The 25,389-nt window shown below is 42.8% G+C and overlaps 1 protein-coding gene across 7 annotated transcripts; it reads right to left on the reverse strand.

Annotated features, from left to right (window-relative positions):
- Positions 1-393: 393 nt before the first annotated feature.
- LOC135554729 (small G protein signaling modulator 3-like) lies at positions 394-24,021 on the reverse strand. Of its 7 annotated transcripts, none has more exons than XM_064987162.1 (22): positions 23,869-24,021; positions 13,520-13,612; positions 13,057-13,142; positions 12,704-12,764; positions 10,672-10,871; positions 9,410-9,532; positions 8,987-9,130; positions 7,893-8,088; positions 7,411-7,556; positions 6,912-7,175; positions 6,683-6,844; positions 6,541-6,561; positions 5,817-5,972; positions 5,427-5,481; positions 4,666-4,715; positions 4,383-4,535; positions 4,234-4,304; positions 4,078-4,126; positions 3,142-3,227; positions 2,931-3,053; positions 2,559-2,619; positions 394-2,148 (listed from the first exon to the last, which is right to left on the reverse strand). In XM_064987162.1, the coding sequence occupies exons 2-22, from the start codon at positions 13,524-13,526 to the stop codon at positions 2,065-2,067; spliced, it is 2,298 nt and encodes a 765-aa protein (XP_064843234.1). In that variant the 5' UTR covers positions 13,527-13,612; positions 23,869-24,021; the 3' UTR covers positions 394-2,064. The 7 variants fall into 7 exon arrangements, with proteins under 7 accessions (XP_064843234.1, XP_064843237.1, XP_064843235.1 ...); XM_064987165.1 differs by having other exon boundaries at positions 6,912-7,145; positions 9,425-9,532; positions 12,704-12,767; XM_064987163.1 differs by having other exon boundaries at positions 9,425-9,532; positions 12,704-12,767.
- Between the last annotated feature and the right edge of the window lie 1,368 nt (positions 24,022-25,389).

A 25,389-nucleotide genomic window follows, 5' to 3' on the forward strand; every position in this document is an offset into this window, starting at 1 on the left:
CATGTGTATCCTCTCCTCCGATAGACACCTTTCATGGAGGACAGTCATGTGTATCCTCTCCTCCTCCTCGATAGCCACCTTTCATGGAGGACAGTCATGTGTATCCTCTCCTCCTCGATAGCCACCTTTCATGGAGGACAGTCATGTGTATCCTCCTCTGAAGAGTTTACAACTATATTACACCCCCTGTGAATCAGCTATTTTGTCTGACAAAAACATGCGCACAAGTAAATGCATTTCACTTTACACCTATTTTGGGATCACACCTGTAAATGTAATTTTCCTGAGCAGAGGAGTCGTCATTTCATACAAGCGCATTTATCCACGTTCTCTCATTTTTCAGGAGGCGAGAGGAGTTAAGGCCACTTGTCCTGTCTAAAATAAATGATTCCATTTACACTGAAAAGGTTTATTTAAGAATATAATGTACACTTGATTAGCAACTGTTTAAGTGAGACATTGATTGTAATAATAGTCGCAGTGCTGTTTGGACCATCACTGTTTACTTAGGTGTGGAATTCTGTTTGCTTCTGACATTCACCAATAAAAACAGGCTTAATTGATCACTGATTGGTCAACTGTGTTGTACATGAAATTAATTTATATTTAAACAGTGAGAACTTTAGGCATAGGGGTTGAAATTAGGGTTAACGTTGTAGTTTGAGGTTAGTGAGTCTGAACTGATACCATTTGTCTGTGTAGTATGACAGTCAGCACAACGAAGTCTATAGGTACATTGCTACAGGTTAAGATGAGGGGAATGAATACAAGTTACTGGGATAGTATACCACCATTTTCTGATGGTTAAATACACTGCCTTAAATTTAATATCAGAGCACAACAGGGAGATTGAGTTTATTTTCTTATGTGTCAAGTGGCTTTTCTTCAGTAATTACACACCAATATGGAGGTTAGATGGATGGTGGATGGACACATCCATTGTAAAAGAAATAACTGAAATGAAAGTTTACATAGTTATAGATTTCATTTTTGGACACAGTACAGTAGTTCTTCCCAGTCAGCAACTACAGATACACTTTAGTAGCCCACAGCAGAGAGCCATGTTGGCACCAAAACATTGAGACAATAGTGAATGGAATGCAGAGTAGAATGGGATTGTTGGGTACCAACACAGATCCACAGGGTGGTTGGAGTATGTTCCACTTCTCAATCAGCACATCCTACTACAGTACTGGTTGCAGGACACACGAACATAGGTGCTACTAGGACATCAGATCAGTGCCCACTGTTGCAAAACGTTCACAACAAAAACAAGTTTCTCTGGGACAAATTCAGGTACATTCCTCCCGGTTTGGTTCTTAGTGATACTCCCCAGTCCTTGAGTCTGAGGAAATACTTCATATGGCACAGTAGAGGTGACTACTCTGTACCTAAGGAATGCTACAATCAGCACTTTCTGTATATTCCTAGTCTTCTGCACCTGATCTAAAGTATCAGAAACACTGGTGTGGACAACATACACAGTAGCTTCACCCAAGAACTAACAGCCAGGACTATCAACCTTGGTTACATACTAATTGCTTCCTTAAGACACATCAAAATACCTTTGATTTGTTAGCAAGCTCAGAAAGTAAATGTAATTAGTTGATTGACATGGAAAGTGTTTTGGTGTCTCAAATCATACCCTGGTCACGTTAAGTTGCCAAACATTGCAGATAGAAACGCCATGAATAGAGCTGATGTTATTCCTTATTCTTACATGTCAGAGGCATGTTTGTTCCACAATGCTTATTTCTATCTGAACATTCCAAAAAGTTGCATTTTGCTGAACGCGCCCCCTATAGTGTACTATCCTCAGTAGAAAGGCTTCAGCTGCAGGTTAGTTGAGACGAGGAAGGGAAACCACGATGCATATCAAATGTGTTTGTAGAATGATGATCAAATGTCTGAACAATACAATGCTTCCTAGTGAGAGGTAGTGATGGAAACACTAGTAGTGGGTTCTGACAGCAGTCAATATGAAAGAAACAGAAAGATCACTCTGGCCGGCACACAGCATGTGTTGGGCAGGGGAGTTTTTTTGCAGGCTTTGGGTGTGTGTCTCTAGCCATCGATGTCCCAGCTGAAGAGATGATGCTTCACCAACATGTCTTGGACTCCTTCCTTCAGTGGCCTCTGATCTTTCTCCTGGAGGGAGGGGGGAAGTAAAGAGTGACAGAAAGAGGCTGTTTGTTTAAAGGGAGTGTATAAGGAACAGCAGTTGCTGGGTGCAGTTTAAAAATGTCCACAATGGAGGTCATGGGTGAGGTGTGCGCATTGGGATGGTTTTCACCAATGTTCACTATTCTACTATCACTAGCCACCACCAGCTACGCTCAACAACTGAACCAGGAACAGCTTTTGTTTAGATAACTCTAGTTTCCTAGTTGAGTAACTAGACCAACTACATTGACCAGAGATCAGAGTTTACCTAGAGATCCCAACTAAAGAGGTAATGGTCACACATCTGCATCCCCTTCATTGAGAATGTCTGAATTCCGCAAGACCACACATAGGTATGAGTTCACAGGGTGTGTGTTTCACACACACATACATACCTCTTTCTTGACAGGCAGCTCACAGTCCTGAGAGAGACTGAAGGCAAACTTTGAGAGAACCCTAAGGAAACATCACCCTTTTAAAACCACACCACCATCCTTTCCACACATACACCATTTTATATCCATTTCACTTCATCCTGGCCTCTAAATCTTTCAAAAATAATCTAGCTGTTAATACGCTTGAATGGCGTGATTTAATCTGGTAATAGTCTGCTGACACCGTCTTGTGTGTGTCGCTCTCGCATTTATTCTCACTTGTGATCTCACAGTTTCACTCCAATCTCTCCTTTGTTTTATTTCTCAATCATTTGTTCCAATCTCTTCTCATTCTCTCTTAATCTCTCGTGGACATCTGTCTCCATCTTTTACCTGAGTTCACACTTGATCTGGACCCATCCTGGGCTGCGTAGGAAGGACCAGGGCTGGTACCACTTCTCCACTGCAGGCATACTGGAACACAACACCTCCAACCACAGGTGTAACACCTGCTCACTGTGTGGGGAGAGAGATGTGGTTAGGGAGTGTTCACTGATAACAGGGACAGCCAGGATCTCTGAGTGAGAGAATCTGTGTGACTCACTTGAGGCCCACGCAGAGGAGCGAGCGGAACTTGACGTCCATCTGAGCGTGTGCAGAGTCGTGGCTCATATTTACAGACTGCACCGCCTGGAAGAGACAGACGGAGGGCGCTGAAGCATCACTGAAACAAATGCTTATGAACAAAACATTCAGTGAAAAATCTGTAGCCTAAGGCCTGTGTTTCTAACAGTCAACATTCACAGCCCATCGGCCCCTACCACGAGGCAGTTCCTCATTCCCCATTTGAAAGCACCTGAAATGCAGATACTAAGTATCATCATTTTTTAAATTGTACTTTTTACCTCCTTTACTCCCTAATTTCGTGATATCAAATTGTCCCATCGCTGCAACTCCTGTACGGACTCAGGAGAGTTGAAGGTCGAGAGCCATGCTTACTCTGAAACACGACCCCGCCAAGCCACACTGCTTGTTGACACATTGCTCGCTTAACCCAAAAGCCAGCCGCACCAATGTGTCGGAGGAAACACCGCACACCTGGCGACTGAAGTCAGCGTGCAGACGCATGGCCTGGGACATCCCAGCCAGCCAAACCCTCCCCTAACCTGGACGGTGCTGGGTCAATTGTGCGCAGCCTCATGGGCCTCCCAGAGGTTTGTCAGTGAATTATTGTATAGTCAGTCTAGCCCGGGATTGAACCCGGGTCTGTAGTGACACCTCTAGCATTGTGATGGTGTGCCTTAGTCCGCTGCACCACTCAGGAGACCCAGATACTGTAAATTCAATGGAGAACTAGGCCCCATATTACACAGTTCTTTCAGATCATGGAGATGGAATGAGGAAGTCTTCAGTGGCGGGAAGTCTTCAGTGGCGGGAAGTCTTCAGTGGCGGGAAGTCTTCAGTGGCGGGAAGTCTTCAGTGGCGGGGTATGAGGAAGTAAACAGGCTTGTTATAGGATAACATTTACAAGAGGACTCACTCTGTAGAGCAGCTCCTCTGGTGTGAGAACCTTGCCATCCTCATCTAATCTGGGGGGAGAGAGAGAGAACTGATGAACTGCACCACCCAACTAAGACAACTGTGTAGGAATCCTAGCTGTTCATATGGTACAGAGGTCTGTGTGTGTCTAAGTTACCTGTACGTCTTACACAGCACCAGTCTGGAGTAGACCGAGTTAAAGTCCCTCTCCACCTCTCTACTGGCTGCCTGTGGAGAAAACAGACAAAAGAACAGTCAGGTAAGGCACCGACAGACAGACACTGAACACAGCCCTCGGTCTCCTACCTCCTCTATGAAGAGCCAGGGGTGGCAGGGTCCTCCCAGTATGGACGGTTTCTTCAAACCGTGTTGGAAGATGGCCTTCAGGGCAGGACACAACGTCCCTCTGACCAGGTCTGTCACCGCCTCAGTCACCGAGTCATCACCCGCCAGAGAGTACTGGGGACAGCAGAACAGTTATACATACAATACTGACAAACCCATAGACTGGATATATCCACTAAAAGAACACTGACAAATTTAAGTCTAGTAAAAAACAGACTGACTAAACAATAATTCACTGACAAACCTCTTTGCTCCGCTCATCGAGGATTTCTACGAACTTGGCTGGGAACCAACCTTGAGTAAGAGAACAGATCATGAGATAGAAGGTTCCCCAGAGTGTTAGAATGTTGTAGTCTATCTTTTCCTAAGACATGTGGAGCGGAGATTGGGACAGAGATGGACATTCTACAGGACGTACGGAGGGAGATTGGGACAGAGATGGACATTCTACAGGACGTACGGAGGGGAGATTGGGACAGAGATGGACATTCTACAGGACGTACGGAGAGGGAGATTGGGACAGAGATGGACATTCTACAGGACGTACGGAGGGGAGATTGGGACAGAGATGGACATTCTACAGGACGTACGGAGGGGAGATTGGGACAGAGATGGACATTCTACGTGCGGAGGGGAGATTGGGACAGAGATGGACATTCTACAGGAGGGGAGATTGGGACAGAGATGGACATTCTACAGGACGTATGGAGGGGAGATTGGGACAGAGATGGACATTCTACAGGACGTATGGAGGGGAGATTGGGACAGAGATGGACATTCTACAGGACGTACGGAGGGGAGATTGGGACAGAGATGGACATTCTACAGGACGTATGGAAGGGAAGTTGGGACAGAGATAGACATTCTACAGGACGTATGGAGGGGAGATTGGGACAGAGATGGACATTCTACAGGACGTATGGAGGGGAGATTGGGACAGAGATGGACATTCTACAGGACGTATGGAGGGGAGATTGGGACAGAGATAGGGTGTTTTTCATTCACCTCTCAGCCCATTGAGCTCTCCCACCCAACAGTGCTCATCTTTCTGGGAAAAAATCTGAGAAAGAGAAAAACAGAGGGATGAGATGGAGGAGTGAGTTAGTCACTTTTGTAAAACGTTAGATTTTTTTTTAGACGTATGTTTTCACACACATTTCACACGCTGTGTTTGCAAAAACAAAGTCAGTGCTGTTAATAGTATAGCTTTCCCACTGTCCCTGTACCATACCGGGCTCTAACTAGTGCTACTCTGCTCACAAACACACGTGACCAACTTCCTTGACAACGTACCAACGGATTGAGATACACAAATACATGGCAACATTTAAAGTAAGCTGTGGAGTGAAATTACAGCACTTAACTCCGTTACATGTATGTGTTCTGTCCACTCACTGTGATGATGTCGTTCTTCCTGAAGCCCAGTTCGTCATCGTCATGGCGCTCAAAGTCCAACAGGGCTTTGGCCCGTCTCCGTCGGTTACGAGACACAACCAGGAAGTTCTCGTGGTCTCTCTGGTGGCTCTCCATGGAGTAGTCTGGAGTCAGGTCCTGAGAGGGAGGAGGGACAGAGGGAGAGAGAGAAAGATGAAGAGAAGGGACATAGATTAATCTAATCAAATTAGCTCAGAATGTGCATCAAACATGTCAATCAGAATGACTCCACTATTTCCTAACTGTGTCGCAGTGTGAAGCACCATTGATTCAGTGATTTGATTTAATGACCGAGTGACTCATTGTTGGGTAACATGACTCACGGTGCTGCTGTGTCAGGGGAAGAATTCAATTATATGACTCATGACACGATGACACCAGGCACTACCTAAAGCCATCTACTGGAGATCAGGCATGGGAAAGGGGATAACCTAGTCAGTTGTACAACCATGCATTCAACTGAAATGTGTCTTTGCATTTAACCCAACCCCTCGGAATCAGAGAGGGGCAGAGGGCTGCCTTAAATTGACATCCAGGTCTTCAGCACCAGCATGGGGAGGACAAGAGATGCATACATTCAGCGACTTAACGGCCAGCGACTGAGCTCAGAGACCAGAAAGTCTCAGATTTCTGAAAATTATCAGCAAGGCGATAATCAGTAATCTGATTCAGTAGTGATACTCACAGTGCTGGTGTGTCGGGGGTCCAGACAGCTATATGATTCAGTAGTGAGACTCTGGTGTGTCGGGGGTCCACAGTGATTCTGGTGTGCTCGGGGGTCCAGACAGCTATATGATTCAGTAGTGAGACTCACAGTGCTGGTGTGTCAGACAGTGGAAGTGTTCAGCGGTGCGGGTGATGGCCTCTCGGAGTGCTGCTACCAGCTCTGTCTGCTTGATGTTCTTAGACTTGAGAGCCTCCGCCTCATCCTCACCCCACAACAGAGAGCTCAGAGTGGACTTCCTACGTAGCGACTGTCTCCTCACAACCTATAGACACACTCTGGTTAGACATGCTATCACACACACACACACACATTTCTATCAGACCACTCACTTTATTGAGGTTGTTATTGAGTGTGTGGGAGTTGTTGGTGTTGAGCTGGGCCTGCTCATTGAGGATGTAAGCCAGGTGTTTGTTTCTCTGGGCCTCCAGTGTGTCCTGGGACAGCGCCCCCGCCAGCCTCATGGCCTCCCCCAGTACTACAGCCCCGTCACCCAGCTGGCTGGGCAGATCGGACAGCGTGTTGAAGATGGACGCAGAGTTCTCAGAGGAAACCAGCTCCTCCTCCTGTAGGGGAGAGAGGAGAAGGTCAACCTCCTGTAGGGGGAGAGGAGAGGGTTAAACAGGGGAATGACCAATCCCAAATCCCCAAGACACTTGTAGGCCTCTAGATCTGAAAGGGTTGGATAGATGTAAGAAAAAGAGGTGGAGTTATTACTGTATGATTTTCAATACCAATCCAATCCTTTCTGATCTACACAGGTCTAGGGAGTAGGGGTTGGTTTAAAATCAAACCAGCAACCAGCCAGCCAATGAGAAACAACTATCCCACCTTGATCTTGAGCATGCCCAGTGTGACCTGGAAGAGTACCACAGAGCCCTGGTAGAACAGCAGGTCCCAGATCCTCAGCAGGATGCGGATGTCCACCACACTGGCAAACGATGTCAGGAACCAGTGCAGCGTGATCAGAGACAACTCTGGGGGAGGAGAGGAGACGAAGGGTTAGGACACACAGGCAGGTTGGTCTCCTACACTACACCTGACATTCTTAGCAATGTTTGTGGCCTCAACACCAGACTTTAAAAGCCTTACTACAGTTTCCCTGTAGATCCCCGAGATCCCTATTCACATTTTTACATTAACATCTTAGTCATTTAGCAGACGCTTTTATCCAGAGTGACTTACACTAGTGCTTTCAATCTTAGCTTAGTTAGCTATGTGAGACAACCACAGTTCCTTTTCCTCCATAAAGTAGTAACCAGCAAAGTAGGATAAGACGAGTGTTAAAGTGTAAAGAACCCCATCTCTCTCACCGATGTCGTGCTCCTGCAGAAGCCTGTCCAGGCTTGGTAGATACTGGACTATGAGCTGTCTGAGGACCCTCTGGTCTGTCTGGACCCCCAGCAGGGTGGAGGAGAAGTAGGAGGGTGGCAGCAGGTCCTCGATCAGGGCGCACATCATCCACAGCACATCCTCCTCCTCCAGGAACAGCAACAGACATGACACCACCTGGGGATGGGGAGAGGGTGGAGAAAAGAATCAGAATAGATCAGATCTTTATTGTCCCCGTTGGGCAATTCGGTTGCAGCGAAAATACAGAGTCTGGGCAGATACAAACATATACACATTACAGTAGAGGTATTACAAACTCCCTAGATTAAAGAGTTCATCAAGAACACAAGATCAAAGTAATATTTAAAATACTATTTAAAACGTGCAGAAAGGGACCTGGATGGTAATATGCCAGGTCTTTACCAGACAGAGGAAAGTGTATTAACCTGGATGGTAATATGCCAGGTCTTTACCAGCCAGACAGAGGAAAGTGTATTAACCTGGATGGTAATATGCCAGGTCTTTACCAGCCAGACAGAGTAAAGTGTATTAACCTGGATGGTAATATGCCAGGTCTTTACCAGCCAGACAGAGTAAAGTGTATTAACCTGGATGGTAATATGCCAGGTCTTTACCAGCCAGACAGAGTAAAGTGTATTAACCTGGATGGTAATATGCCAGGTCTTTACCAGCCAGACAGAGTAAAGTGTATTAACCTGGATGGTAATATGCCAGGGTTTTACCAGCCAGACAGAGGAAAGTGTATTAACCTGGATGGTAATATGCCAGGGTTTTACCAGCCAGACAGAGGAAAGTGTATTAACCTGGATGGTAATATGCCAGGTCTTTACCAGCCAGACAGAGTAAAGTGTATTAACCTGGATGGTAATATGCCAGGTCTTTACCAGCCAGACAGAGTAAAGTGTATTAACCTGGATGGTAATATGCCAGGGTTTTACCAGCCAGACAGAGGAAAGTGTATTAACCTGGATGGTAATATGCCAGGTCTTTACCAGACAGAGGAAAGTGTATAGATCGTAACTACACAATAGAGCACAGTGAACGTCCTCCTTACCATGCCTGTGCCCTGGCAGTAGCCAATGTCTGGGTAGAGCCATGCCAGGCCCCGCAGTACCCGCCTCAGCCTGGGAACCCCCACACTCTGCAGGCTGCAGAAACACGCGTTGGAGGGCATGGTCCGCAACAGGTCCTTCTCTATCTGAGAGGGGGAAGAGATGGACGGAGTGGGATGAGAAGGGGTGGAGAGATGGGGGGGAAATATTGTTTTTCAACCAATGTGTTGTAAGAGTTTACAGATTTATTAGTATCTATAAATGAATAATCAACCATTAATAAATCCCCTTGTAAATCACATATTTTTTTAAACAGGTTAACAATGTTTGATCCTCAATGACAGATTTTCATCAAGGGAGAGAAACATCTGACATCATCAGTACCATTCCACCCCTCCACCTGGAGTCATCTGGATGTACAGTACCTCAGCATCCAGTACCTGTTTGGCAGCAGTGGTCTCGTCGTTGGTGCTGTTCTTAACGATCTCTTTGTAGGAGATCTCTGTAGTCCTTTTCTTCTGCAGAGCTCCAGACAGACGCATCCACAACTAGCACCACCAGAGAGGGGGGGGGGGGGGCAGTCAGACAACAGAGGTCGACCGATTATGATTTTTTAAACGTTGATACCGATTATTGGAGGACCAAAAAAAGACAATACCTTTGAGATTTATATATCTCAATCAATCATAGACCTAATTATAATATAAAAACACACAGAAATATGAGCCTTAGGTCATTAATATGGTATAATCCGGAAACTATCATTTCGAAAAAACAAAACGTTTATTCTTTCAGTGAAATACGGAACCGTTCCGTATTTTATCTAACGGGTGGCATCCATAAGTCTAAATATTGCTGTTACATTGCACAACCTTCAATGTTATGTCATAATTATGTACAATTCTGGCAAATTAATTACGGTCTTTGTTAGGAAGAAATGGTCTTCACACAGTTGGCAACGAGCCAGGAGGCCCAAACTGCTGCATATACTCTGACTCTGTTGCACAGAATGCACGAGAAGTGACATCATTTCCTTAGTTAAAAGAAATTCATGTTAGCAGACAATATTAACTAAAAATGCAGGTTTAAAAATATATACTTGTGTATTGATTTTAAGAAAGGCATTGATGTTGATGGTTAGGTACACATTGGTGCAACTATTGTGCTATTTTCGCGAATGCGCTTGTTAATTAAATAACCCATTTGGCGAAGTAGGCTGTGATTCAATGACAAATGAACAGGCACTGAATTGATTATATGCAACGCAGGACAAGCTAGATAAATTAGTAATATCAACAACCATGTGTAGTTAACTAGTGATTGTTTTTTATAAGATACGTTTAATGCTAGCTAGCACCTTACTTTGGCTTCTTGCTGCACTCGCATAACAGGTAGTCAGCCTGCACCGCAGTCTCCGTGTGGAGTGCAATGTAATCGGCTATAATCGGTGTCCAAAAATGCCGATTACAGATTATGAAAAATTGGGAAAATCGTCCCTAACTAAAATCGGTCATTCTGATTAATCGGTCGACCTCTACAACAGACATCTCTGAATCAGGTTATACACCGTAGTAGGAGTTGGCCCTTTGACCACTTTATCTCCCCTTACTGGTCTGTGGTCTCATTCTGCCTTTTCCCTTTGTTAAAACCTCTACTGCTGTGTTTTCCCCCCTCTAGGCCCCCTTACCTGTGGTCTCATGCTGTGTGGTATGCCCCCCAGCACCAGGGAGCGGAGGCGTTCAGAGCGGGGCAGGACGGGGGAGATGAGGTCCCAGGTCAGGTCTCCTACGGTGTGGTTGTGGGTGAACTCCAGGTGGGCCTGCCAGCGCAGCCTCTGCTGGGGGTCCTCTCTCTGGGGCTCTGGCCTCGGCTCTGGCTCTACTCCATCTGGAGGGGGAGAGAGATGGTGTTCAACTTCAGTTATCGTTGTTCAGGGTTATACTCCTGCATTCCTGTTACTTTGGCACTGTCTGCTTCCCCTGTTTGAATGATTTCTCCTCCTCCACCACTAAGGTCTGCTTCCCCCGTTTTAACCCATTAGACATGGGCCCAACAACAGCTGCGTCTCAGTTCCTTTACAGTGGACTACGTCTACAGTATCAGCAACAGGTCAATAGGATTTCAGCAAGCAGTGCAAGTCACTTTTTAACCTTTATTTAACTAGGCAAGTCAGTTAAGAACAAATTCTTATTTTTAATGACTGCCTTTCCCCAGCTAAACCCTAACCCGGATGACACTGGTCCAATTGTGCGCCATCCTATGGGACTCCCAATCACGACCGGTTGTGATACAGCCTGGAATCGAACCAGGATCTGTAGTGACACCTCTAGCACTGAGATGCAGTGCCTTAGACCGCTGTGCCACTCGGGAGGCCCCAATTCAATGCCTGTGAATTGATCACAGGTATTGAATTGATCGGTCACTACGTTGCATACTGTAGGTATTGAATTGATCGGTCACACGTTGCATACTGTAACTGTAGAGCTATGGCTGAAAACATCTGAAAGACGATGGCCAGAGCTTACCCATGATGTTGCGTAACGATTTCATTCAATAAGTCAGTTTTAGTCCATGTATGGAATAGTTGGGAAATGACAAATCCGAACTGCCCACTTTGTGCAAATGTGTGTGAATGCGGTCTTTTCCTATGATATGTGACATACACATTATTTTCAGCCTACGTTACATTTCAGGACTGGGTTTTATTTGGGTGTTACCATCAACCAGCATGCCACTGTTTATTCATCAGAAACAGGTGCAGTGTTATTCATTTTCAAGACTGAGATGAGCCAAACAGCCTTGTGTCCACTTGTCAACCTGAGCCATGGAGCAAATTAAAATGGGGCGTGGAAACAGGATTTTTTTTTAAACCAGAAATGCATCATCCATTGGATAACATATTTTTAATAAAGACTAGCTAAAAATAAAAATTTATCTGACCATTTTATAAATGGAATAATTGTGTGATATGATAATATTTTGCAAACCTGCAGCCGTATAGTGGTCAAAACCAAAGTTGCTTCTCTACACGTTCCACTGCTTTGATTGGTGTAACGTTAGCTAGAAACCACAACTGTCTATCAAGATAATGAAAAGCACCCGTGAAAGAACATTCAAGGAACTTCGTCACGTCATTTGCGGCGTGAATGATCATGAGGTAAGTCATTGTGTTGCCCATCATTTCACTTCCTGTGAGAACCATGAGCAGAGGCTGACTTGGCTTTGTTGTACCGCAGCCGAAGCCTACCAGCAGTCTGCCAGCAGCCTACCTCACAAAGGTTGCACTGTGTCCATTACAATGGAGAAAAACACATTTCAGCTTTGTTTCAATAGTAATCTATATTACTGGAGCGTCATATTCTTTCTAGCAATTTCAATGGTGGATTCGTGGACGCAATTTAGGGAAGATAACACAACTATGGAGATAAAAATAGATGGCGAAGTCAAAGACAGGCCAGTGGTTACCATCTGTGGAGTAGTTCCCCCTAAATCAATGCTTGTGACTTGGTGCAACTCAACTGTGTTTTGATCCAGGGAAAAGAGGGCTGAGCACAACCCACCACGGTAGTCAACTCTTCATCTACTGAATGACTGCTAACATATTGCTGGGTGAGTAAAGACGATATCATTTAAAAGAAGCAAATCACATTCAAATTGATGCATGCAATGAGTGATATATCTGTGATGTTGAAGGTTTGAGTCCTATGTTTTCTTCTTACCATCACTGTCCAGCCTGAAGCCAAACTCATCATACAGCAGTTCTGCCTCCTCTGAAGAGTCCTTCTGTCAACAGAGACAATAAGAGCCATACAACAAGTCCCATGACATATTATATTAAAGTACAAGATAAATCACAGTAAACACTAAGGGTTAAGCAGTACCTTTATAGGTCAATGAGTGCAAACAAGACGCTACAAGAATTAATGGCAAAAAATATGAATATGGGCAGGTGTGGTAAAAACATTCACATTCAATAAATCCAGAAATTGCCTAGAAAACCACAGTACTAAGCTAGAGGCTCCCTCTCCTCAGTGTTAACCTAGCAGTACAAAGATGTCAGGTCAGTCTGTACCTGATAGTACTTGGCCAGGATGTCCTGGGGCCACATACTGGAGGTCAGGGCTGAGAAGGGGCCCCCAGGGGCTGGAGTGTAACCACCTGGAACACAGAGGGGGGAAGGAATGAGAGAAGAGGGAGATAGAAGAGGAAAATGAGATACTGTGAGGATAAACTGATTGTGAGTCAAATAATGTGAGGGACATAAAGAAAATAGAAGGACAAGAGGAAACACGAAGGGAAAGGGCGAGGTGGTATGACAGAGGACTGAATGAGAATAGACTGACAGGAGGAAAATCAAACCCTGACAGAGAAGTTTGAGAGAAAGACAGAATGGAAAATGATGGGGGGTGAGAGGAGAAACTGGCAGAAGGATAATCAAAGGCACTATCAGAAAGGGGAAGCGTAAGGGAAAGAAAAGGGAGAGGACGGAGGGATTGAGGGAGGGAGGAGGGGAAGAGAGGGATGGGAGCCCTTACCTGACATGCCGGAGGAGAGCAGAATGAATAAGGTGTGTGTTGGTGTAGACAACCACTCTGGGAAAGGAGGGAGATCAGATACTAGCACCGACTCTGGAAGGAGAAAACACATACAAATTACCTGTCTGACCCAGTAACTCACTCACACTAATGTCCCAAAGATTAGTCCCCCTTTAGTTAACTCCTTTTTCAATCCAAGAGTGGCAGAAGAGCTCCTGCATGTTCAGTTTGGTCTTCAATTCCATGAAGCAAGGTAGCCAGCATCAGTACATCCTTTGGTAATCCTAGTAAGGAGGGGTCAGTTCAAACACATTTACAGACACTAGACAGAGCACACAATAAGAGCTTAACCCTTCTCCATGTCAAGCAGTAGAACTACTGGAGCAACAGCCTCTCTCTCATGAACACACCTCTTCCTTATAGAAAACAAACAAAACAGAAGACTCACATGACCTATTCTTGCACCATGCAGTCAGGATCAAAACTGATAGAACAAGAGAGGGAGGTCAGGATGGAGAGAGATACAATGAGGAAAGAGATTGAAGTGAGAGATAAGGAGGAAGAACAGATCAGAGCAAGAGGGAGAAAGAAAACTGGGGGTGTGTGAAGGAGGAAGAAAGAGGGATAAAACTCTGAAGCACCAACTGTTCTCATGCAATAATCATGACAACGTGACCATGGCTGCTGCTCTACATACTGTAAATATTGCCCTTCCTTGACTTCTCTCACACACACACTATAAGAGTGTTATTGTCTTGAAAGTAAACCCATGACATGCCTAGCTCCTCAGGGAGTAGAAGGGGGGTTGGCAGCAGCATTTGACCTCAGTGTATTTGAATGAGCAGCAGTTAAGTGTACCCATTAAGACCACTTCCATCTTTGTATTCAAAGTAGAAAAAGAAAAATGTTCTGCTATTTAAATGTTTCAACCAGTTATTCTAAGCCTCTCTCTGTTAGTGATGGCTGTTTAACAGTCTGATGGCCTTGAGATTGAAAAACAGCTTCTGTCTCTCGGTCCCAGCTTTGATGCATCTGCACTGACCTTATCTTCTGGATGATAGCAGGGTGAACAGGCAGTGGCTCGGGTGTTTGTTGTCCTTGATGATCTTTTTTCCCTTCCTGTGACATCGGGTGCTGTAGGTGTCCTGGAGGGAAGGTAGTTTGCCCCCGGTGATTCTTAGTGCAGACCGCACCACCCTCCTCCCTTTGTGCAGTTGCCGTACCAGGTGGTGATACAGTCCAATAGGACTGTTGCGCCTTCCTCACCACGCTGTCTGTGTGGGTGGACTATTTCAGTTTGTCCGTGATGTGTACGACGAGGAACTTTTTTTTTTTAAATTAGACTTTATTTTTATTTTTTTAACTTTCCACCTTCTCCATTACTGTCCTTTGTTTTGTTGACATTGAGTGAGAGGTTATTGAACATTCCGGACACCACACTCCGAGGGCACGGACCTCCTCCCTGTAGGCCGTCTCGTCGTTGTTTGTAATCAAGCCTGAGTAGCAGACAGTTTCCTCTGGGCACCTTATTCATCCAAGCTACTCAATACTGCCCCCAGCCTTAACAAGTTAAACATATTGCACTTTTACTTTCTTCTCCAACACTTTGTTTTTGCATTATTTAAACCAAATTGAACATGTTTCATTCTTTATTTGAGACTACATTGATTTTATTTATGTATTAAGTTCAAATAAAGTGTTCATTGTTCATTCAGTATTGCTGTAATTGTCATTATTACAAATTAGAGGTTGACCGATTAATCAGAATGGCCGATTAATTAGGGACGAATTCAAGTTCTCTTTTTTTTTTTACACTTTTATTTAACTCGGCAAGTCAGTTAAGAACACATTTTCAATGACGGCCTAGGAACGGTGGGTTAACTGCCTCGTTCAGGGGCAGAACGACAGATTTTTACCTTGTCAGCTCGGGGGATTCAATCTTGCAACCTTACAGTTAACTAGCCAACGCACTAACCACCTGCCTCTCATTGCACTCCACGAGGAGATTGCCTGTTACGCGAATGAAGTAAGCCAAGGTAGGTTGCTAGCTAGCATTAAACGTATCTTATAAAAAAACAATCATAATCACTAGTTAACTACACATGGTTGATGATATTACTAGATATTATCTAGTGTGTCCTGCGTTGCATATAATCGATGCGGTGCATATCGTTGCTCCAATGTGTACCTAACCATGAACATCAATGTCTTCTTAAAATCAGTACACAGAAGTATATATTTTTAAACATGAATATTTAGCTAAAAGAAAACCAGATTAGCAGGCAAAATTAACCAGGTGAAAGTGTCACTTCTCTTGCATTCATTGCACGCAGAGTCCGTGTATATGCAACAGTTTGGCCCACCTAATTTGCCAGAATTTTACGTAATTATGACATAACATTGAAGGTTGCACAATATAATAGGAATATTTAGACTAATGGATGCCACCCCTTAGATAAAATACGTAACAGTTCCCCATTTCACTGAAAGAATAAACGTTTTGTTTTCGAGATGATAGTTTCCGGATTCGACCATATTAATGACCTAAGGCTCGTATTTCTGTGTGTTATTATGTTATAACTAAGTCTATGATTTGATAGAGCAGTCTGACTGAGCGGTGGTAGGCACCAGCAGGCTCGTAAGCATTCATTCAAACAGCACTTTCATGCGTTTTGCCAGCAGCTCTTCGTGGTGCGTTAAGCATTGCGCTGTTTATGACTTCAAGCCTATCAACTCCCGAGATTAGGCTTGTGTAACCAATGTGAAATGGCTAGCTTGTTAGCGGGGTGCGCGCTAATAGCGTTTCAAACGTCACTCGCTCTGAGACTTGGAGTGGTTGTTCCCCTTGCTCTGCATGGGTAAAGCTGCTTCGAGGGTGGCTGTTGTCGTTGTGTTCCTGGTTCGAGCCCAGGGAGGATCGAGGAGAGGGACGGAGGCTATACTGTTACACTGGCAATACTAAAGTGCCTATAAGAACATCCAATAGTCAAAGGTTAATGAAATACAAATGGTAGAGAGAGAAATAGTCCTATAATAACTACAACCTAAAACTTCTTACCTGGGAATATTGAAGACTCATGTTAAAAGGAACCAACAGCTTTCATATGTTCTGAGCAAGGAACTTAAACGTTAGCTTTCTTACATGGCACATATTGCACTTTTACTCTCTTCTCCAACACTTTGTTTTTGCATTATTTAAACCAAATTGAACATGTTTCATTATTTATTTGAGGCTAAATTGATTTTATTGATGTATTATATTAAGTTAAAATACGTGTTCATTCAGTATTGTTGTAAATTGTCATTATTCCAAATAAAATATATTTTTTTAAATGTGGTCCCCCAGTAAATCAGGTATCGGCGTTGAAAAATAATAATCGGTAGACCTCTATTACAAATATATATATTAAATATATATTTATTATTTAAATCGGACGATTAATTGGTATCGGCTTTTTTGGGTCCTCCAATAATCGGTATTGTAAAATCATAATCGGTCGACCTCTAGTCTGGGTAAGCATTATCTAATTATTAAAACATATTTTTGGGGACAGTTTGTTTTTGATATGGCTACTATACAAATATGCAAGTAACCATTTCACAGTATCGTTTCCACCTTCTGTATCCTGTGCATGTGACAAACTTCAATTTTATATAGTGTGTGTTTACTACAGACGGTAATGTGAAGACCTGCACCAAAGTCAGATTAGGATGTAGGCCAAGATAGTGTATTTTGCACCAAACAAATCTTTGGTTGGTTACTACACTAATCTGTTTCGCACATGGCCTCACATGTGAATCACGAAAGTGACGGGTGGGGCTAACGCTTAAGAGGATGTGAATGATGCTGAATGCGTGTCGACAAAGAAGAGTTTACCAGTAAGTGTACCAAAACACTAAAAAGGGCCATTTTCTCAAAAGTGGGGTTACAGGTTTAACTTTCAAAGCAGAATTACTTACACTGCAGTTGAGGAACAATGGGTATAATATACCATTGTTCAGGCTCAGAGTCTCTAATTTTATCCCAATATTTTTTATTTTTTTTTACATTTCAAAATGTTTCTCCATTGGACCGAATCCAGATGGTGAGTCACATATCCACATCCTAATACACCAATATTACCTGTAAAGTCACTTTGTTACTTTTAAGTCCACCTTTGAAAATACATGCATACAAGTACTTATACTTACTCTGAAATAAAGGGTATTTTAGTTCATTGCATTACGATCAGTGATTTTAGTATTATGCAAGTAATTTGGGATTAACAAATGACACTGATGATTTGTTGAGTTACTGAATCTCTGATAGAAATCAATACAGTTAAACTATTCACTACCGAAACATGTAGTCTCATCTCCGTAACCTGCGTATCATTACTGTAATGCACCGATATTGAGATTAGGAAAAATAAAATGTATACTTTAAGCAATTGTCTTAATCTTCATCCAGATATGTGCATAAATACAACTCATAAATAACACTGTATACATAAGTGATGACAAAAACATTTTAAAAGTTTTGTTTACTGTAATGAGAAATTACAAAAAAGTTACATTTGTAATATTTTTATTTTCAGTGTGATTAAGTCAGGCCTTGTCATTAGGGAAGCAATGTTACAAAGTATTAGAAATAGATTTGCGTACAACTTTTTGGGACTTTGAAAACGGTTGCAATAAGAACGTTTTTGCATTGGTAGTTGTGGAAATTGTGGCAAAATGCATATCTGATCAAAAAAATGTATCCTAATATCTCAGAGATCCAAGAGGAAATGTCATGAAAAATAACACGATCATTCTTTGGGTCAAATGTCAGTTGTGTGAGAATTACCCATGCCTGTTTGTATGTGCGTTTGCAAGGACAAATCAACAGGCGTTAGCCTATCTGGTGAATGAATAATGAAGCCTAAAATCATGTGAGTGAGTGAGAAACCCTTCTGCAGCCAATGCAGTAGGTAGAAAATCCCCACTCGATAACACACAACTCACACACAGTAGTGTCCCTATCAGTTCATACCCAGACTCATATCACAGCGAGTAAAGATAGAGCTTACAGACACAGTTACCTCATCACAGGCCAAAAGAACACCTAGTTGGTTACCCATGGAGACAGTTTCCCCCGGAGACAGTGTCGTCTCTTAATCTTGGATTGGGAGGAAAGCTCACTCAAGTCTTATGAGCTGTGTAGCCTAGAAGATGTTTGTTTTCCTTTGAGCCAACAAGTCATGTTCTCTAATCACTATGACAAAAACACATTACAGCGCCCCTGGGCCCTAGTAACACAGTGTCCATGTTAACAAACAGTACTTAGCCTATTGAAGATGTAATCAGCGACAGCCAGACTTGCTGACTGGAAGTGATGTGGGGACAGGTCACACAGAAAAATTTAAAAAGCACACACAACTAAGTTTTCCAGATGCATTTTACAACACCAGGAGACCTTTTACAAACCTGTTTAGCTTGCTGAACTGTGACAAACACTCCCGGCAACTATACCATGGTAACCGACGACAGCTTCATGGAAACAGACACTGTCGGAAAACAAACGTTGCGGCAACAACACGACCACCTTGAAATTATTAAACAGCTGGAGGCTCGCTCTTCTGATACAACTTCCTAGAGACCATTCATTCACAGTAAACAGCCCCACTATCACCTCCTCAAAAACAGACATTAGGATAATAGCTATAGCCAGCCAGCCAAGCATATCAGGCCAACCACCATGGCAACAAAGCAGTCATTCATCCAGACAGGGAGTATCAGCATATGAAGAGGATATTTGGGACTTGAGAAATCAATTGGTGGTTTGGAGGATGGCCAGAGCAGTCCTAGACTAGTCCTTGTGTTTTTCCTACTTCGGGGGTACAGGGCAACATGTAGGCTACACAGTCATATGTTGGATTGGTATTACACATTTATAGGGCAAATGTATCCCTTTTCTACATTCTTAAAGACAATTCTGGAAGAAAGCAGAAGGCAGATTTTAAGGCGAGGCTATCCTGTGTTTACCTACACTTTACACAATGAAGATCCTGCTGTGTGGGCTGAGAGTGCCCTGTGTGTGAGAGCCCTCTTGAGTCACCAGAGCAGGAGATCTGGCTTGCAGATTCTTTGCCTTTTTAAATCCCTGCTGAAGACATTTGTATAACAATGTGTTTAATGCATGATTTTAATTATCCATCTTGTTTCTTTGTCCTTCCTCCAGTCTTTGTTAGTACTTATATTTTGTGTTGTTTTATGATGTGAAGCACTGTTGCTTGTATTGAAAGGTGCTATACAAAACATTTTTTTTATGTATTATTATTAAATGGCAGCTACATTTGACATTTGCGTCATTTAGCAGATGCTCTTATCCAGAGCAACTTACAGGAGCAATTAGGGTTAAGTGCCTTGCTCAAGGGTACAGACAGACTTGTCACCATTCGGCTCTGGGATTCGAACCAGCTGCCTTTCAGTTACTGGCCCAATGCTCTTAAAGGAAGTGCTGCGATGGGCCTTCTCCCTCTCTGCTGCTGTAGACTCTGGTGAAAGTGACCTGTTCTCTGCTCATAATCCTTAATCCATCCCCTTACTCCCTGGCTCTCCTTCCAGCAGGTCCCCCCAGAGCCAGACAGTCACGTCAGCAAATGGTGAGTCACAGCAGGCTATATCATTGGACACACACACAATGCAAGAGACAAGCTGCCACGAGCACCACTCTGCTCAACAGCTAAATTATGATCAGCAGGCCCCATTCTCTTTGGCATGCTGGCGTCGCTCCTCACACAAACAGTGGCATACACGCCCCATCACAGGTTCCCACACCTATTCCAACACACAGACATGTGAGACACGGTAACGAGATATGCCACTTTCTCTGAAATCCCAAATACTATTCTGGGGAAAGCTCCATAAATCCACGGCCTTTCAAGGAGCTTAGAGGGAACTTAAATGTCATCACATCACTCCCTACTGAGGAAACGAACTGAATCCAAACGAACACAGTATCCAACAGCATCCGTCACACTGTGGTCTTTAACCAACAGGTGTTAAAGGCAGAGTGTGTGGTGGAGCCAGTAAGATGGTACCATTCATTTCACTATTGAAACATGCAGATGTTTCCAACACACTGGAGCAACGTACAGAAGACTGAGACGTGTTGTGTGTTGCTACATTGTATAGGCTTAATACAACCATCCTAGGCACTCAGACCAAACGCCAATAACAAAACAACCCAAATCAATACTTAACTGTGTCAGTAAAGTAATGCACAGCACTTTAAACATCTAATAAGGATGAAAATTACACACACACCCCCTGCAAGCACCTGACCGAGGGATGGGCAACTTTGTTCATGGCTCAGGGGGTCTGCCATTTTGGGCCCTTTGTGAAATTATCTTGGGCCCTCCCCATCCACCATGCAAGCAAAACATTTTTATCGCCCCCCGACAGCAAAAAATATGTATATTTTTTTGGTTATATTACAAATTTCATGCAAACCTACTCATTTTGCCATAAGGCGGATTTTTGTTAAATTAAACGCACTACGCATTATGCGGGTTGAATGCTGTAACAGAATAAAACAATTAATACAATTCCCATGACTGCCTATCACTTATTAACCATCAGTTATTCACATGACTTTAATATTTCAGTTGTGTACATTACATTTGTTTTATATCATTTCATTCCAAGTCATTATCTCTATAGAGCTGCTGCCTACGCTGTCTGACAAATCACTATTTTAGTAGTTCAGAGTAAATAAGGCAGACTTATGACTGCTGAATACCAATATCTCAAAGCAACTGCTCTCCGTGTATCCCCTCTTGATCCTGCATTCATCTGTAGCTTAGTAGCAGCAATGGTCAATGTAGTTAATTATCATGTTTTCTGCACTAAACTATGTAGAACATTGGCCAGTTGGAAACTAAAACATCGTACATTTCAGACATGATCTGATTTCTCTACAGAAACTGCAGTACATTGACAGAAAAAAGGAACAAAGAGGAATTTCAAATAATTAGCTAGTTGTTTAAAAATGGAAAAACAACCGACACTTCAGTTAAATCCCTAAGCACTAGTAGTGGTGCGCGACTCCTGTGGTTGGAGTAGCCTCTTGCTCGACTCCAAAATACGCTGAAACGGATGCGCACACACCACCTCATTATTGCTGAGTCCTACTAGGAAGACTGCATTTTCATTCTAGAGGACTGACATGAGCATGATGCTGCCCCTTTGCTCATCAACTTAGCCTAAAAATGACTAGGTGATGTGTAGGAGCAAGAATATTTCTGTGATATATCTGCTGTGTGCAGCCTTGATGGACCCCATGGAATGACATGGCACAATCTACCATGATAAGGCTAGCAAGTTAGCAGATTTAAGGAAAATTAAATTAAACATTTGGTCCCATTTAGAAAATCGATTTGTGTTAAGAAAACATGCATTTCATAATCAACTAAATGTTTTGTCTGCATTACCATGGCATAGAGGAGTGTCCCAGTTTGACAGTAGGTGATAGGGATACTGTCAAAATGTCACTATTCTAAAAAGCTGGGGTCCACCATGGGGCCCATCAAGGCTGTGCACAGTCATTTAGATTTACATCCCATTACAAAATACGTAATGAATATCCTTTCTTAGTGAAAAAAAACAAACAATAGAACCTTAACATCAATTACCTCAGAAACCCTATGTCATTTGACTTATCATTATGCCTCTAGAGACATGCCATTACACGGGATGCCATGCCCACAATGATGCCCATTGAACCAATTTGTTTATCAGTCTCATATTTTCGCAATAACACACAGGCATTGATTGTTATTGTACAAATGTATAGGATATCCATTACAAAGCTTAAATCTCCCACTCTGCCAGGTGTCCTGCTTAACCATACTCACCCTATACTTTTATATACATTTGATGAATTTATGAGGCATTAATAGACAAGACATTGCTGAATACAGATTACCAAAATATAACCTATGCACATAGTTCTGGCTGTCTGCCCCGATCCTCTCTGTCCCTTGCTGTCTTGCCTGTTACTCTTTCTCTCCGCTATGAAAAATGCTAGTATGTGTTTGGTCTTCGGTATGTTGAGTATAGAATAGCTCAGCCTACTCACTGATAGCTCTTACTTCAATGTATTTGCGCGAGACATTGCAAGACAAGAAATGACAAAATACAGCATTGCGATAGCCTACATCTTCTGATTACTGATGCATGGTTCTGGCTGTCAGCCTAGTGGGCGACACACCTACCTATGCCTGGCTGTGCTCCCACCCATCACTCTCTCCCTTGTTGTTGGCTCTTTCTTTACTGTGAAAGATGCAAGAGTTTGTGTTCTCGAAGTAGACTATGGCAAATAGTTTCCACCTTTGCAAAAAATAATGAATCTTTGGAGTTGATTCCAAGCGGAGCAGATGTCAGAGAATGGGGCAGATAGTCAAGGAATCAAATATTTTGGAGTCGACTCCCCACCACTAAGCACTAGCAGTTTTTCAGCTAATTTCCTGCAATTATACACGTTGCCATAGGATGTAGAGAAATGTTTGAAGTTAATATGATATCTGAATGATATCTGAATAAGGGCCCCTGGTCGCTCATTTGACCATGATTACAACAAGCTTAGATAACTGGGTAGACAAATTAACCAATCTAAAAATGTTTTGCTGACATGGGCTAATTGAGTGACCATCTGTGAAAGCCATAAGAGAAAACTACTGATGCACAACCACATTTCGAAATTGCACCTTGTGTTTCTACTATGCTAACTCAGTAAGTTAAGACCAACTGAGTTCCTAAAAACAATAAAAAAATAAAATATCCGCGCGTCTACAAACAAGTGTACACTGCGCATGTGTGGAAAAACCTAGTAACCACCATCATCCCATGGCACCGATCACAAATCCTCGTCAATGAACTCGCCATACTAACTTTAATTTGTCGGTTATAAATAACATGATCATATTCCATTGTAGCAGCAACACAACGTTATATTGATGCCAACAGTCCAAGCATATTTCACGACTTGGAGGATGGAAACCTTTATCGTTCGTCATCACTTGACATGAACATATTCTTTGATTCGTGATTGTATTGGCTACCTAACAAGCTAAACTTCAGTTTACTAATATGCTGTTCAGAACATGCTAGCTAGCTAGCTACATTGCCAATCATGATAGATAGATTCAATGAACATGCATGAAGCCTGGCTAGTAAGTTAACAGTTCTAGCTTGCTTGATAACAACGCTAATGTTACCTAACTGGCGAACTAATAGCTAGCTAGGTAGCTAACCATATGTTAAATACGGCTCTGGCTACAACAAGTGCAGTGTCAGTGACTACATTACAATAGCTAGTATCTTACCTTATTGTCATTCTGTACAATTACAAAGGCTGTCCAATATTTTCCGCCGGCGTTTCTTAGTTGTAAAAATAGCCAAATCTTCTACTACTGGGGTCTCTGTTTTGCGTCATGCACCTGTCTGCGGTGCGTTTCTCTTTGGTATCACTGCGCTTCTCCAATGTTTTCCAATGTGAAAAGTAGTCCCAGATCCCGGAACTACAGTACGTAACGTAATCTGTTTCCATATCCTTCCGCTTTGGACTCGATTAATGACGTGGAGTGTGGATTGATATGAATGAATATGGATCAATTTCTTTATTTAAATTGTATAATGTATACTTTGAAAGTGATTCAGTCCAAGAACATATATGAATAAATTTAAAGATGAGGAATGTCGATATTTGAGAGAAATAAAGTGAGTATCGAAAGAATAGGCATTGAAATTCCTGTTCAGACATTCTCTGACATCTGCTCAATGTAAACAGACGCATTAGCGGATTGCTCTTTGCCTGTCAATCCACTGACCTTGCAATGGCAAATACAGCCCATTACCAGTGAGTGATTAGCTAACTATTGGATGGATGATAGATAATGGCTGATTGATAAGGTTGTTCAGATATATATACTCCTCCCTCTTTCTTTTTCTCCAGCTCCACCACTCCCCCTTATTTCTCCCTCTAGCACTCTCCCATTCCTCTATTGTTTGTGTTATTCTCAGCTGTGGTCAGACAGAGTGCCTGGCCCTTGACATAGAATAAACAATGGGAGCACAAGAGTGTGAAGAGAGAGAGTGTGTGTGTGTGTGTGTGTGTGTGTGTGTGTGTGTGTGTGTGTGTGTGTGTGTGTGTGTGTGTGTGTGTGTGTGTGTGTGTGTGTGTGTGTGTGTGTGTAGTGTGTGTGTGTGTACTTACCTTGTGCACAGACATGGAACACTGATCACTTTAATTGACACTAGTCACTTTAATAATGTTTACATACTATTTTACCCACATCATATGTATATACTGTATTCTACTCGAGGCCTATCCTAATTTAACTATTGCTGTACATATACTATTCTATCCTATGTATTCTTCAGATATACTATATATTCTATCCATATACTGTCCATATATATATATTTATATATATATATATACATACATACATACATACATACATACATACATACATACATACATACATACTGACTCTGGACTCAAGACATTGCTCGTTCTAATATTTCTATATTTCTTAATTCCATTTTATTTCTTTTTTAGATTTGTGTGTATTGTTGTGTATTTGTAGATATTACGGCACTGTTGGCGCTAGGAACACAAGCATTTCACTACACCCGCAATTGAATCAGCTAAATATGTGTATTCGACCAATCAAATTACATTTGATTTGCTTGAGATTTAGGAGAAGCGTAAACTGCTTCTATAGAAACCTTTCATCTCTGTATACTCGTCGCAAGACCCACTGGTTGATGCTTATTTATAAAACCCTCTTAGGCCTCACTCCCTCCATCTGAGATACCTACTGAAGCTCTCATCCTCCACA

The sequence above is a fragment of the Oncorhynchus masou genome, chromosome 14 (assembly GCF_036934945.1).
Source record: "Oncorhynchus masou masou isolate Uvic2021 chromosome 14, UVic_Omas_1.1, whole genome shotgun sequence".
Taxonomy (NCBI): domain Eukaryota; kingdom Metazoa; phylum Chordata; class Actinopteri; order Salmoniformes; family Salmonidae; genus Oncorhynchus; species Oncorhynchus masou.

Bases quoted from the DNA above. Each gene is read 5' to 3' on its own strand.
- LOC135554729 (XM_064987159.1), bottom strand. The intron at 5,482-5,816 runs GTGAGTGGACAG...TCTCTTTCTCAG, and splicing joins GGAAGAACGACATCATCACA to ATTTTTTCCCAGAAAGATGA. The intron at 3,228-4,077 runs GTGAGTCCTCTT...TGTCTCTTCCAG, and splicing joins CAGAGGAGCTGCTCTACAGA to GCGGTGCAGTCTGTAAATAT.